Raw genomic sequence first — 16,287 nt, 5'->3', positions numbered from 1 at the left:
AAAATGCACTTCACCAATATCACTGTCAAACTCCATCTCACCAATATCTCTGGCAAACCGCACCTCACCAATATCACTGTCAAACTCCACCTCACCTCACTGTCAAACTCCGCCTCTCCAATTTCACTGTTAAATCGAACCTCACTGTTTTCACTGTTAAATCGAACCTCACCGATATCACTGTCAAACTCCATGTAACCAATATCACCTCAAATTGCACCTCACCAATATTGCTGTTAAACTGAACCTCACCATTATCACTGTCAAACTGCACCGAACCAATATCACTGTCAAACCCCTCACCAATTCTACTGTCAAAGTGTACCTCATCAATCTCACTGTCAAACCACTCTGCTGAAAAACTGCACTTGTCCAATTTGAGCATCATTAAACTCCACTGCTTGACTGTCACACTCCATCAAATGCACTGCCACACTGTTACATTCCAGCAGCCCCTGTGAAGCCTAAAATTCATCGACGCCACTTGAGCACTGTAAACCTCCACCAATCCAGTGGGCACACTGCCGTACTGCACCACCTCTGCTGGAGTATGAGTACTGTCTGACCCCAGCAGTATCTGGAACACTGCTCAAGTGTAAGACTTCCACTGGGGTAATCTCAAACACCAACAGTCCCATTGCTGCACTATAAACAATCACTGATTCCACTGTTGCACTGTCAAGTTCCACTGCCACCCTTTCATGCATTACCAAGCTTCGTTAAACCCCAACGTTCTCATTCCAGTTTGCCCATCTCCCTGACACTAATTCCCAAGTCTTCCAAACCATGACCGATCCTCCCCTCACCACCATTGAAAATGAAGGAATGAGAAACAGACCCTTTTCCCTCATCCCTAAATAGGCTAAATCTGTTTCTGCTCTTTGTGTAGTGAAGTCATTACTTGCAACTCTGTTGCCCCAATTCCACTCCTCTTAAATTTCTTATGTTGGGAAAAAGTTTCAAAACAATTTACTTTTTATACTAGATGTGATTGATATTACTTAGATCATCTTTCTGAAAGTAAGAAGTTACCTCAAGAAAAACTGTGGCATGACAATTCTGCTCCTTTGACATCATTGATAATTTAGTGATGAATTTCTAAAGTTTTAAAATTCCTTCATTTTTATCCTATACAACAAAACTCAGCGATCATGTTGTGTATGAGGGCTGAGTCAGGGTGGGTGAATGAATACCTGTGCCAAACAGAAAACGGCTACATCTGATAGCTTTAAAGAAATGTTGCTCACATTAAAGGTGGGAGGAAAGGGATTTTAGTTCTGTTCATTGAATGACTGCAAAAGAAAATAAACCTGATGAAGTGCAGACCTTCAGTCTGTTTCCCATTTTGCAAGATTTCAATGCCTGATGATGCCAAGGTCAGTGACTGCTGGATTATAAATTCACTCTGTAGATTTTCAGTTGGACTGTTGAACAGATGACAACATTTTTGCATTTCAAAGTCACTGGATTGAATGACGAGGCTGTAAACCAGCTTATCAAAGGGGGAAAACGGTACGTCAAATACATAACTTGCATTTTCCAAATTAATGTTAATTTTAACTTGATGTAATTATAATTTGTATAATCTGATTAAATTGAAGCATTATAATCAGAGTATGCGATGTTGTTACTTCCATTGTCTAGATTTTCAGAAAATTTTAAAGTTCCTACTGATTTGGAAAGTTAAGAAACCCCATTTAAAATCTATCCTAACTTCAACAGTGCTTGCTGAAAGGCATATTTGTAAGCCTGTGAAGAGCCAGTACATGAAAGTAATTTTATGTGTCTGTTAATGGGTGAGTAAGTAGTGGAAAGATTTCATTATGTACAGAAACCTTGAAGTGATTAGGAGAAGGATGACAAAGTACGATTTAATCTTTGATAAAACAATTTGCATTTGGATATCACCTGTAAAGGTGAAAACCATTCGAAGATATGCCAGAAGTAGACATCTCTAAAGAATGGAGAAAGTGAGGTCTGCAGATGCTGGAGTTCGGAGTCGAGAGTGTGTTGCTCATGTCAGGCAGCATCCGAGGAGCAGGAGAATCGACTTTCCAGGCCAGAGCCCTTCATCAGGAATTCATTCCTGATGAAGGGCTCCGGCCCAAAACGTCGATTCTCCTGCTTCTTGGATGCTGCCTGACCTGCTGTGCTTTTCCATCAACTCACTCTCGTCTCTAAAAAATGCTTTTACCCAGATTATGAAGGGAATTACAAAAATTCAGCAGCAGTGAATCAAGGGAATGTTATCTTTACAGAAGTAATTCATGGTTGGTATATAAAATACGATAACTCAATATTGCTGCTCCAAAAAATTTTCTAACAATTATCAGCTGTTGCAAGCTTAGATCTAGAAATTTGTCTGTGCTGGCAGGTTGGTTCAATGCAGGGATAACAAGAGTTATCATTTTGGTGGCAGTCCCCAGTGGTTCATCTGAGGTTCACTGATTAGTTTACCAATGGAGCACATTTTCCAAATACAGCTGGTCTTCAAAAGAAGAAATTGAAGTGCCTTGTGACTTTCTGTGAATGGGAGAGCTAACTCTTTGGTGTCCCTAATACTGAGGAAACCTCTAATATCAATACAACAGGAATAAGGTAGACACTGCAGAGGATTGAGAGCATGAAATCATATTTTATCTTACCTAGCATAAGGATTTGTGTTACTGTGCAATTGCACATTTAATGTATTGGATTACAACAAATTATGGATTATAGGGAAAATATTTCAATTTTAATATTGTTCCGCACATTAAATTAATCCAATTTTTCTAACTTACAAAAGACAAGGGCTGCTGCATGTTTTGATACAGTAGCTTCATTTTTCAAGAACATAATAATCAGGGGTACTAAAAATATACAACATTGCATCTGTTAGAACTGATTGAACAATGGCAGCTCGTCCAACTCAGGAAAACACGGAGAACATTCCGGACTTTGTCCAGTTAAATGACCTGGCTTGTGAAACAACAGGAGCAAAGGTAAACTCACATTGGTGCTCATGAATTTGACAAGCTCTATGTGGAATGTAAAATAAGTATGTTATTTTTGATTTGAAGATTTTTACTTTCCCAAAGTGGCCTAAAACCATTGAAATATTTTGGAAATGCAGATATTATAATGTCACAAAATGCAGCAACTAGTTAGCTCACCATAAAGACCCATGGAAAGCAAATAAATTATGGTTGGAATTTTGGCTAATTCACTAGAAAAAATACCCTACAGATCTTCAAACGTAAAGTAAGATCTTTTACATAAAGATGTACAGCATGGAAACAGACTCTTCGGTCCAACCCGTCCATGCCGACCAGGTATCCCAACCCGATCTAGTCCCACCTGCCAGCAACCGGCCCATATCCCTCCAAACCCTTCCTATTCCTATACCCATCCAAATGCCTCTTAAATGTTGCAATTGTACCAGCCTCCACCACTTCCTCGGGCAGCTCATTCCATACACGTACCACCCTCTGTGTGAAAACGTTGCCCCTGAGGTCTCTTTTATATCTTTCCCCGTCACCCTAAACCTATGCCCTCTAGTTCTGGACTCACCAACCCCAAGGAAAAGACTTTGCATATTTACCCTATCCATGCCCCTCATAATTTTGTAAACCTCTATAAGGTCACCCCTCATCCTCCAGGGAAAACAGCCCCAGCCTGATCAGCCTCTCCCGATAGCTCAAATCCTCCAACCCTAGCAACATCCTTGTAAATCTTTTCTGAACCCTTTCAAGTTTCACAACATCTTTCCGATAGGATGGAGACCAGAATTTCACGCAGTATTCCAAAAGTGGCCTAACCAATGTCCTGTATAGCCACAACATGACTTCCCAACTCCTGTACTCAATACTCTAACCAATAAAGGAAAGCATACCAAATGCCTTCTTCACTATCCTATCTACCTGTAACTCCACTTTCAAGGAGCTATGAACCTGCACTCCAAGGTCTCTTTGTTCAGCAACAACTCCCTAGGACCTCACCATAAAGTGGATAAGTCCTGCTAAGATTTGCTTTCCCAAAATGCAGCACCTCGCATTTATCTAAATTAAACTCCATCTGTCACTTTTCAGCCCACTGGCCCATCTGATCAAGATCCCGTTGTAGTCTGAGGTAACCTTATTCGCTGTCCACTACACCCCCAATTTTGGTGTCATGTGCAAACTTACTGACTATACCTCTTATGCTCACATCCAAATCATTTATGTAAATGATGAAGAGTAGTAGACCCAGCACTGATCCTTGTGGCACTCCACTGATCACAATGTGGAGTTTGCACATTGTCCCTGTGTCTGTGTGGGTTTCCTCCCACAAACCAAAAGATGTGCAGGATAAGTGGATTGGCCATGCTAAATTTCCCATAGTGTCTGGTGATGTGTAGGTTAGGTGCAATGGTAAATATAGAGGAATGAGTCTGGGTGGGTTGTTTTTCATGGGTCAGTGTGGACCTGTTGGACTGAAAGACCTATTTCCACATAATAATGAGTCTATTTGTAGCCTATAGCATACCCCAAGTAGCAGCATCTTATCTTTTTAATTCTCAACCCTAACCAAATAGACTCTGTCCTTGCTTTTTCAAGAGCATCCCTTCTTTTCAATATTGCAATGTTATTCAAAGCCATGAATGTCACTCCACCTCCCTTTTCTGAACACTTTATATGTTTTCATATTAAATGCCATGTCCTTACCATTTTTAAGCCATGTTTGGTTATGGCCACCACATCATATTTCTACTTTTGATTTGTGTTATAACTCACCAAAGTTATTTCCAACACTTTGTGTGCAGGCATCGGGCACTTTCTCACAGGCAACTGACCATGCAGGGAACATCAAAACAGCAATTCAATATTGTCCATGTCCCCAGCAGTGGTGATCTTCCGAGGTCCTGTAAGGGGGTTAGAGTAAGTTCCAGTGTGAAGGACAACACTGATACTTACGGAATCACAGGAGCTCTCTTGCTCCCTCTGGTGCCTTGTTTACAAAAGTACAATGACACCATGCAACACAATTTCTAATCTGTAAAACACTCTTTAGCCAAAATGGTTGTTTTGATTAGATTACTTGCAGTATGGAAACAGGCCCTTCGGCCCAACAAGTCCACACTGACCCGCCGAAGCGCAACCCACCCATACCCCTACATTTACCCCTTCTTACTTAACACTACGGGCAATTTAGCATGGCCAATTCACCTGACCTGCACATCTTTTGGACTGTAGGAGGAAACCGGAGCACCCGGAGGAAACCCACGCAGACACAGGGAGAATGTGCAAACTCCACACGGTCAGTCGCCTGAGTCGGGAATTGAACCCGGGTCTCTGGCGTTGTGAGGCAGCAGTGCTAACCACTGTGCCACTGTGCCGCCCACACTTTGACAAACTCGGCAATGATAACTTGTCTGATAACCAATATTACCTATATTAGTCAAGTATTTAGTTAAGTAATTAAGTTGCTTAATTATGAGAGCTTTGTTATCAAATATAAATCAGGATTTACTTGTTTCGAGTGCTCATAAATTGATGTGGTTTTAGAGTTAATCTGCCTTTTTTGAAATTAAACAAACATTTGAGGGATACCTGCACCCTAGTGTATTCTCCATGCACTCCATGTACCATCCACTCCCTGTATCTCTCACTTTTATCTACAATTGTACGATGTTACCTTTTTCTATATTGTTCTGATAACTTGCACTAGAATGTGTGAACACCCGCCAGGTGTCATTAGTGCACGTATTCTTTCACCACCGGTAAGAACTGCGTAATTGTACTCAGTTCCTTTATTTACTGATAAAGATAAGAAACTTAACACATGGAGGACCATGGGAAAAGACCAATGTTCTTTCCAACTTCTTTTTCAGGTCCTGTTTGCAACAGATGATTGGTTTGCAGCTGCAGAGAATCTTTTGAAGGTCAGCATGATGGTTTAATTTATTTTGCAAGCAGTGAATTGAGCAATAAATTGCAATGATCCATCAATAATTTTGCATCACACATTCCTAAATAACTATGCTTTATTGCATGCATGTTTTGCTCTAAATAACTTGAGGCAAAATGTGCCATTTGAAAATAGTTGGCACATTGTGAAAAACAAGGGTATGACTGAACTTTGTAAAACTCTTAAATCAGGTTTGTGACTTATGAACACTGAGAGAATTTTGAAATTATTGAAAATTGTCTACCATTTTCTACCAAGGTCTGTTAGAAATTCCTTTTTACTACTTCAGCGTGCAGAATTCACCCATCACTTGAAGGCAATAAGAACCATAATTCCAGAAGCTTTATTTCCTGCTGCTCAATAATAACATGTATTAATATGGTTCCGTTAATGTGGAGATGGATCCTTAGCACATTATAGAAGAGGGTGGGAATAAAGGAGAAGATAGAATACCAAGTGAGACTTGGATCTTGGGTGGACTGACAATGAAGAGTTTCACAAAGTAGCATTAAGATGATTGAAGACTCTGCTATCAACAGTAAGGTCATGGGAAGTAGTGATAAGTAAGGAGTACTGGGCGGAGAGGGTTTGAAGACCCTAGGGAGGGGTGAGTTTTACTTTTTGTGCAGGGAGGAAAGAAAGTTTGTACTATAATCTGATGGGGTGCATTGATGCACGGGGGAACCTTCTGAAAATTGTACCCTACCTAAGTTTACAATCCAGTTTTAAAAACTGGACTGTCTGACTACTGCCAGCTGTCCATGCCAACTATGTTGTTGCATTGGCTATGCAACACTGGACTTAATTGAGGCTTTTGCAAGTTCAATTAACTGTTAATTATTTAATTGCATCTTGTGTATGAGCTGCCCACCCTCCAAAATATGGGAATGAGCTAAGGAATGGCTGGGTAGTGATTATCTGGGTACCATCCCTTTTTGATAGTGCCCTACCAGCTGAAAATACACTATGCCCATGATATCCAGGTCCCTGTGTAAACTCATCCCTGTTCAGTCTAATGAAACTCATTTCATGTGGGATTCTTCCAGATGAGAGGTCTATCCCATTAGTGTGGCTAGGTTTGAGGTATAATCCAAGAGAGTTTTAATAATGCACTCATCCAATTTCTTTATTGCAAATTTAAAAACCAATAATTTTATAGCGAGAAGCACCACAATGGAAAGCAGAAGATTTCACCATTTTTGGCAAATGGATGGATGGCTGGGAAACTAGGAGAAAACGAATTTCAGGTAAATGAAAATCGAAACCAAACATTTAGTTTTTAAGGTAAAGTTGTGGAGTTTCTTTCAACAATCTTAGTGAATGAAACGCTATAACAATGACTCTGTTTAATTTGATATATGTATCAGACAGATGAAAAGGAAAGGCTTGTAGAAATATGCTGTTTTTTTCAGGATCAAAGTGCTTTCCAGCCAGTGAAATCATTTTGAAGTGTAATTGCTGTTGTCATGCAGAAAACATGGTCACCAGATTTGACCACAGCATATTCCCACAAACAGTGACGTGACATTGACCAGATAACCTTTTTTTAAGTGACGTTGATTGAAGAATAATCGTTGCCCAGGGCAGCAGGAGATAACTAGGAGAAAGTGAGGACTGCAGGTGCTGGAGAGTCAGATTCGAAAAGGGTGGTGCTGGAAAAGCACAGCAGGTCAGGCAGCATCCGAGGAGCAGGCGAGTTGACATTTCAGACATTCCTGATGAAGGGCTTATGCCCGAAGCATTGACTCTCCTGCTCCTCAGATGCGACCTGACCTGTTGTGCTTTTCCAGCACCACCCTTTTTGACTCATCAGGGGAAACTCCCTTGCTCTCGTTTGGAGTGTAGCCATGGGATGTTTTCCATTCATCTGAACATCCAGATAGGGCCTAGGTTTAACAGTTCATCTGAAAGACAACACCTCTAGCAGGACATGTAGCACATCCATGTTTGCATGCTCAAGTCTCAAGAGGGATTTATGTCTCATAAGTGAAAATGTGACCAGCTCAGTCTTAGCCAACATTCCCTCTCAGCTGAGCACTTGAACACATGTGCAGTCACTCCAGTGTTCCATACATGATTGCTTTGGCTCGCTGATTGTGGCATTGATTTCTGGTTCCATCAGTTGCTGCAGCACACAAACTTGGAGGCCTTTGTAACCACCAAGAAAATTACAGAGAGCACTAGTCACAGTGGATGCACAAACTATTGGCAACAGCCACAACATATAAAAGTAACCAATGTTGTACTAGAGGAAACACATACTATGGTACACAGTCATTCATTGGGCCCTGGGGAGTGTTATAGAACAAAGAGATCTAAAGGTATAAAGGTTCACAGCTCTTTGAAAGTGGAGTCACAGGTAGTCAGGGTGGTGAAGAGGGCTTTCGGCATGCTTGCTTTTATCCGTCACAGCACTGAGTATAGGAGTTAGGATGTCTTGTCGCATTGTACAACATGTTGGTGAGGCTACATTTGGAGTACTGCATGCAGTTTTGGTCGCCCCACTATAGAAAAGATGTTATTAAACTAGAAAGAGTACAGAAAAGATTTTCTAGGATACTATCTGGACTGGAAGGTTTGAGTTATAAGGAGAGTTTGGATAGACTGGGTCTTGTTTTCCATTTTCCTGAGGGTGACCTTATAGAGGTCCATAAAATCATGAGAGCCATAGACAAGGCAGGTACCTAACAGCTTTTCCCCATGGCTGAGGAGCCTAAAACTAGAGGGTATAGGTTTACGTTGAGAGGGGAGAAATACAAAAGGGTCCAGACGAATAATTTTTCCATAAGAAGGTAGTGTCTGAAACGGGTTGCAGAGGTAGTGGTAAAAGTGAGTACAATTTAAGAAACATTTAGATAGATAAATGGATGGGATTGGTATGGAGGGATATGGACCAGGGAAAAAGTGAGGACTGCAGATGCTGGAGAGTCAGCGTTGAAAAGAGTGACACTGGAAATGCACAGCAGGTCAGGCAGCTTCCAAGGAGCTGGAGAGTTGATGATTCAGGCATAAGCCCTTAATCAGGAATGTCCAAAAACAATCATGTGGCACTATTTAATTGTGAAAACTGGGTGCATGGGCAACTTGGGCCTATAAGCCTATTTCCATGCTGTAGATCTCTGTGACTCGATGGTGAGTTCTCTGTTAAGGAGATAGAAAAGAGCTCCCCTCATAGCTCTGTTGAATACAGCTTTAGCAATTGTAGAACTGAGCCAGACAAACCAAATCTTTCTTTGGTGAAACAAAATAGAACTGTGGATGCAAGAAATCTGCAGTAAATCTGGAAATCTGAACTGAAATCCTGGAAGAAAGGTCACTGCTTTCTCTCTACAGATGCGGTCAAACCTGTTGGGTTTCTCCAGCAATTTCTGTTTTTGTTTCAGAGTCTGACTTTGGTCCTTGGTTGTGTTGAGCTAGCTGAACATAGCAAAGGATAGTGCCCGAGACATGATGATGAACAAAATCAGTTAGAATTTGGGTGAGGACTGGATTGTGCTGAACTGTGATGATTCCATGGTAAAATGGCCTACCAATACTGAATTCATAAGCTCACACACGAAGAATAGCTACATGGATGCAACTGGAAAATACCCTGGCACTTTTCAAGCTTTTTCATGGCACAACCCAATGCCCTAAAGAAAGAAAAAAGAATAAAACTGGAGAGGATCAAAAGAGAATAAAAATTAAGTATTACAGCAATGGCCTTTCATGTTAGTTACACACAATATAAGGGGGTTATTTTTAATCATGCAGCAACTAATAATAACAAAGCTATTAGCTGAGGTAAACTTGAGCCTTGATGATGGACTTGAAGGTTTCTGATAGGATGATTTGTTAAACTATACAAATCAAAATTTTTAGGGTATTTAGGGCAAAAGCTGACTGAAAAGATTTGAAGCATGTTCTTGTCCTTTAGAATGACCTGCCTACCCTGAGTTTGTTAGTACAAAACAACAATATATGGTTGTCCACCATCTTTTAATGATGTCCAGGAATTCAGCTGGCAATTTTTCAAGCCTCTCATTCCTCCACCATCAAACACAGATTGCCCCAGATATACCTCTTTAATAAATGCTATAATTTTGAACTTCCTCTCCTCTGGTCCTCTATTTGCTCTGATAAAGTTGTCTCTACTGACTTGCTCAACAGCCTTTCCTCTAGCAATCTTCAAGGTCTTCCACTGCTGGATTTTCAAGATGGAAGGCTACAGACTTGAGTGCATCTTATGTATGATTGACTTGGTCATTGATTTCCATTTTTTTAAATGTGTTCATATGTGGGATTCAATGGCTGGGCCAGCATTTTTTGACCACCTGTAATCACCCTTTAGAAGGTGGAGGCGCGTTGCCTTTTTGAAACTCTGTAGTATTTGCCGTAGAGGGACACCTCAGTGCTGTTAGAAAGGGAGCACCAGGACTTTGACTCAAGACATTGAAGGAATGGCAACATATTTGACAGGACAATCTTGAAAAGAATGTAAAGTCTGCCTCTCCTTGGCAAAATCCCTCCAATTACTACATTATCATTTGATTGAAGGATTAAGATAGACCCAATTCTTCTCTCAAATTCAAACTTCTTCTCTGATTCAATGTTGTTTCAGCTTCTCCCCCCTCAACTTCACTGACCAGACTGAAGTATGTGAATTCTATTATTTCATCGATCCCTCTGCCTTTCTTCTGCTCAGATATTGGCCAATGTATTGAGTAAGGAAACGCCCCTTGTGTTGTGAGGAAAATTTATATGTCATACCTCACTGTTTTGGTGACTTTGCAACCAAATCTTCTCACAAACCACTGAGGAACACACTGTGATGAAACAGGTTCTGTGGAAAATCAGAAACTGAATTCCCGTGACCGGTGAACACATTATTGGAGATCAAATAGCATCACCAGAACTTCAAATAGAATGGGTGACTTACCAGAAAAATAAATTTATTGCACTTGGTTAAAATAAAAACATTGTTAAAATAAAGGTATACAGCTTCCTTAAAAACTTTGACCAAATGACCAGCAAACTGCCTCTTTTTTATGTTAGAATCCCTACAGTTTGGAAACAGGCCATTTGGCCCAATCAGTCCACACCAATCCTCTGAAGAGTAACCCACCGAGACCCTTTCCCTCAGACTAATGCATCTAACACTATGGGCAAATAGCATGGCCAATTCGCCTGACCCGCACATCTTTGGACTGTGGGAGGAAACCCACACAGATACGGGAAGAATTTGCAAACTCCACACAGTCACCTGAGACGGATATCGAAGCCAGGTCTCTGGTGCTGTGAGGTAGCAGTGCGTACCACTGTGCCAACTCTTGTTCTGTTTCTCTTAAAACCGGACATGAAGGGGAAGGGTTGGAGTTTGTTTCCTGTTCCAGATTTTAATGTTGCAGCCTCTCACCTGGCTCAAATCCACCTGTTTTGTGGGCTTAAAATTAAGGTCCAAGTTTGGGTTATTTGCTGAGGGCACATACAGTATTTATCTTTAATGAAATATATTTTCACCAGAAACAAACTTACTATTAATTTACAAAGTGAAATTGATTAAGACAACCTTATTTTTATTTTTATTCCATTCTATTCCATTCAAATATGAAGGTAAAGTTGTCATAGTCCATCATTAGAGATTGTCGTTTAACCTGAGGGTCACCACGCCTCAAGAAAGGGGAGAGGTTGAAAAGGAGAGTTCTTAACGGTAACATCAGCCGGTTCAGGAATTGAACCCACGCTGTTGGTGTCACTCTGCATTGCAAACCAGCTGTCTAGCCAATCGACCAGAGGAGGTGGTGGACACTGGTGCAATTGCAGCATTTGAAAGGCATCTGGATGGGTATATGAATAGGAAGGGTTTAGAGGGATTTGGGCCAAATGCTGGCAAATGGGTCTGGATTAATTTAGGATTAACCTGGCATTGATAAATTGGACTGAAGGGTCTCTTTTCATGCTGTACATCTCTATTATTCTATGACCAATTCAATTAGTTAGACTTTGAAGTTGTCTACTTTTACACTTGGCCAATGTGTAAATGAATATTACCCCGATGCTAATTAAGCCACTATTAGAATCTTTCAACTTGTGTTTCTAATTTTGCTGCAGCTTTTATTCCCTTTGAGTGTATTAAGACTTGTTCTTTGAATGTATATTTCATATTTGTACTTCATAGGTCATGACTGGTGTGTTATCAAGTTGGGCATGCCTGGAATCATACATGGATTTGACGTAGATACTTCTTACTTTACTGGCAATTATGCTCCTCGTATATCGATTGCAGCTGCAAACCTAAATACTGGTTAGTAAGCAGCACGTTATTACACTGTATGACATTTATGGCATTCAGGTAAAACCTCAATTCTGCACAAGCGCACTAGATCATTTGCCTTCATCCCTCAAACTTTGTCCCCTTGTAAACATTCAATTATGCTGCATAGCATTTCTGACCTTAAGTGGGTTAGAAGATGGCTTCTGGATGTGAGGATGCTTGGAGGTGATTATAGACCAACCCTGATATTCCCAATGTATGTCTGAGTATTCTTTTGTCTCCCTTTGATCTTTTCTACTTGAAATCAAAAGTAATGCTGAAATGAAGATCATTGCGGAGATTTGTCGTCCAAATGTCTTTGCTTGATTCACTGGGATATGCCACCAAGTAAACAAAACTTCATCCAAAATATAATTCCTGCACTTTGTAGCTGTAGGGCACTCCACAGCATTTTACAACTAATGAATTGTAGTTGACATTTGTGTTTTTGCTATGTTAAACATAGGAGACATGGTGGCCAGAACAAGTTGGGCTGAAGAGCCTTTTTCTATGCTGTAACTCGCTATGACTCTGCACACAGCAAGATCCAAAAAAAAGCACTTATCTCCAGTTAATTTGTCTTTTGTGGTAGTTCACTCTCTCTCTGGAATAGTGCTATGTAATTTTTCTGCATTCCCTGCAAGAGATTAAATGGGAATTTGTTTCAATAGCTCATCCAAAAGATGGTACCTCTGACAGCACCCCACATTCTTCATTGAGGTCATAGAGTCATAGAGTCATAGAGATGTACAGCATGGAAACAGACCCTTCAGTCCATGCAGACCAGATATCCCAACCCAATCTAGTCCCACCTGCCAGCATCCGGCCCATATCCTTCCAAACCTTTCCTATTCATACACCCATCCAAATGCCTTTTAAATTTTGCAATTGTACCGGCCTCCACCACTTTCTCTGGCAGCTCATTCCAACATGTACCACCCTCTGTGTGAAAAAGTTGCCCCTCAGGTCTCTTTTATATCTTTCCCCTCTCACCCTCAACCTATGCCCTCTAGTTCTGGACTCCTCCACCTCAGGTAAAAGACTTTGCCTATTTATCCTATCCATGCCCCTCATAATTTTATAAACCTCTATAAGGTCACCCCTCAACCTCCAATGCTCCAGGGAAAACAGCCCCAGCCTGTTCAGCCTGTCCCTATAGCTCAAATCCTTCAACCCTGGCAACATCCTTGTAAATCTTTTCTGAACCCTTTCAAGTTTCACGATATCTTTCTGATAGGCAGGAGACCAGAATTGCACAGAATATTCCAAAAGTGGCCTAACCAATGTCCTGTACAGCCACAACATGACCTCCCGACTCCTGTACTCAATACTCTGACCAATAAAGGAAAGCATACCAAACTCCTTCTTCATTATCCTATCTACCTGCAACTCCACTTTCAAGCAGCTATGAACCTGCACTCCAAGATCTCTTTGTTCAGCAACACTCCCTAGGACCTTACCATTAAGTGTATAAGTCCTGCTAAGATTTGCTTTCCCAAAATGCAGCACCTCGCATTTATCTGAATTAAACTCCATCTGCCACTTCTAAGCTCATTGGCCCCATCTGACCAAGATCCTGTTATAACCTGAGGTAAGCTTCTTCGCTGTCCACTACACCTCCAATTTTGGTGTCATCTGCAAACTTACTAACTGTACCTCTTATGCTCGCATCCAAATCATTTATGTAAATGTCAACATCGATTATGTTCTCAGAGTTTAAACAGATGCTCCTTTCAACCAGATAAGAAGGTTAACACTGAACCAGAATCACTTGCTGTCATCTCCATCAGATCTCTCAGGATCTCACGTCCCTGCAGTTACAACATCTATCTTTAATTTCTCAAATGTATGTGCCACTGAGTTGAGTGTACATGATACATCAGAGCTAGCAGCTAGTACATGACACTATATTATTTCTCTCTTTAGGTGGTTGAACCTTTTAATTACTCCAGGCTCAATCTTCAGGGCTAGTGTAATCCATAACTCATATTCTCCACCACTAGCCATGTTCTTTAATCGAACCCGCCACTACCTCTCCATCCTCAGATTAGCTGTCAGTTGCACATTAGCTGTTATCTATGAGTATTACAATCAGGCGTGTTCAGCTGATTTCTCTTTACTGTCCCTTACTGACTAGATGAAATTCCAGACCTGCCTCCAAGAGGGGAGAAAACAGGAACTGCTGCTTCGGAAAAGGAATTTGAAGTAATCGGAAAGGTTTGTCAGTGATTACATTTAATTTCCCTGTCATAGATAACTAAAGATTTTACATACTTCTGTTCAGCAATGATAGTTAAGTCTTTTGCGTAACAATGGTGGACACTGGGGTAGATTTATGGTACGTCACCTGTGTTAAAGGTGCCTGGTCTGCTCTGAGTGTGGGCAGATAGATTGCAGGTGCACTACCTGTAATTTTTCACCTATTGCGGCTTGCATGTAATACATTGTCATTAAGAGAATGCCATACTTTCAGATTAAAATAAATAAAGAAAAGTAAGTTTGCTGCTAAGAGATTATAAGAAAAGATTTCCCCTTTCTCCTTGAGTGATGGGAGTGGCTATCAGGAAATCAGGTACAAAGAATCAAAAATTGTTTCTGAATTCCTGATGGTTACTCTTGTTGCACTGGATTTTAGGAAATCTAATTCATTAAAAATTCATTAATGTATTTATACATTTTACTTTTATAAATTACATTGTGTAAGCTGTTACTTATTGTTTGTGATTTAATTGGGTTGAAAGACTATAATTACGATTGCACTAATATATACAGTATCAATCAGTCAGAATTCGCTGTTATAATAACAGGGAGCCCATGATTATTTTATACGTTAAACATTATGTTATGGCAACTTCAGGCAAGGCGCAAATATGTGATTACATTCCAGTAACCTAAAAGCAGCTGCATAAAGCGTAGTACTCTGCCTTTAACTTCATAACAAATCTCTCTGTTTCACCATTAATATTCATTGAATATTGTGAAGTTTCTTGTTGCAGTAGACATGTAGTAAAACACCACAGTAATATCTCTGACATTGATCTTTTTTAACCTTTCCTTTCTGTCACTTTCTTCTTTCTCTCAATCCATTCTGTTCTCTTTCTGAACCTCATGTAACATTGAATTCATCCACTGTAATTCATGCTCCTTTTTAGTCCTGTTGTATTTTATTTCTGAATCCTGCAATCTAATTTGTTTAGAGGTACACACAATTTCAGGTTTCCCTGTTCACAGAGGTCTCAGATGTACAGTTTCTCTTGTGCCATTAGCTGTTTAAACGGGACACAAAACAATGCTATAATCTAAACGTACACAAATTCTAAGCTTTGACAGATGCCATTAGCAACCTTTCCACAGTACAATGTAGGGTATTATTTAATTTTTTTACCCTATTTAATTATTGGGCACCCATTTGACCTGTAATGGCATTTTACTATAAATTGGTAACTGGGGTGGCAGCGTCTGGAAGCTGCTTTTAATCTTCTTCCTTAGTTCTCTGCCCAACGGCAAGTCTGACCCACAGTACCACAAACTCTTCCACCATCGGTTGGACAAGGCTGCAGGTCCCAAATTCATCTCTACAGGAAGAGGGATCAAACTGTGTGTTAGTGGAACCAATCTGTTTCCTCCAACAATCCAAAGAAGTACAGGTTAGGTGAATTGGCTGTGCTAAATTGTCCATTGTGTTCAGTAATGTATAGGTTAGGTGCATTAGTCAGAGGTAAATGCAGAATAATAGGGTAGGCGAATGGGTTTAGGTGGGATACTCTTCAGAGGGTCGGTGTGGACTTGTTGGGCTGAAGGGCCTGTTTCCACACTGTAGAGATTCTATGATCTATAATCTATGCAATCTGATCATACTTGGTACCCAACCAAGTGAAGTAACTGAATGACCCCCAACGAGGTGTTGTGGCAAGATACACTTGTACATGCATACAGTAGCCTGGAGTTATGAATATTGATGGTAGAGGCTCCATATTCGTTTCAATTACAAGCCTGTTTTGAATCTCACCTGTGTTACTGCCTGGAATAGGTTAGAAGGATTTACAAGTTGATACTTAACCTGTTTGTTG

The 16,287-nt window shown here is 40.5% G+C and overlaps 1 protein-coding gene across 1 annotated transcript in view; it reads left to right on the top strand.

Moving 5' to 3' along the window:
• Positions 1 to 1,418: 1,418 nt before the first annotated feature.
• allc (allantoicase) overlaps positions 1,419 to 16,287 on the top strand; it is a 34,926-nt gene continuing 20,057 nt past the window's right edge. Inside the window, exons 1-6 of the mRNA XM_043678553.1 lie at positions 1,419 to 1,512; positions 2,879 to 2,981; positions 5,849 to 5,899; positions 7,085 to 7,172; positions 12,083 to 12,208; positions 14,355 to 14,434. Of these exons, the coding sequence (XP_043534488.1) occupies positions 2,892 to 2,981; positions 5,849 to 5,899; positions 7,085 to 7,172; positions 12,083 to 12,208; positions 14,355 to 14,434 (435 nt within the window). The 5' untranslated portion in view covers positions 1,419 to 1,512; positions 2,879 to 2,891. The remainder of the gene's footprint in view (positions 1,513 to 2,878; positions 2,982 to 5,848; positions 5,900 to 7,084; positions 7,173 to 12,082; positions 12,209 to 14,354; positions 14,435 to 16,287) is intronic.

Source organism: Chiloscyllium plagiosum, chromosome 3 (assembly GCF_004010195.1).
Source record: "Chiloscyllium plagiosum isolate BGI_BamShark_2017 chromosome 3, ASM401019v2, whole genome shotgun sequence".
In the NCBI taxonomy this organism is placed as follows: Eukaryota; Metazoa; Chordata; class Chondrichthyes; order Orectolobiformes; family Hemiscylliidae; genus Chiloscyllium; species Chiloscyllium plagiosum.
The sequence above is the reverse complement of the archived record's forward strand: the minus strand, read 5'-3'. Positions and strand labels throughout refer to the sequence as shown.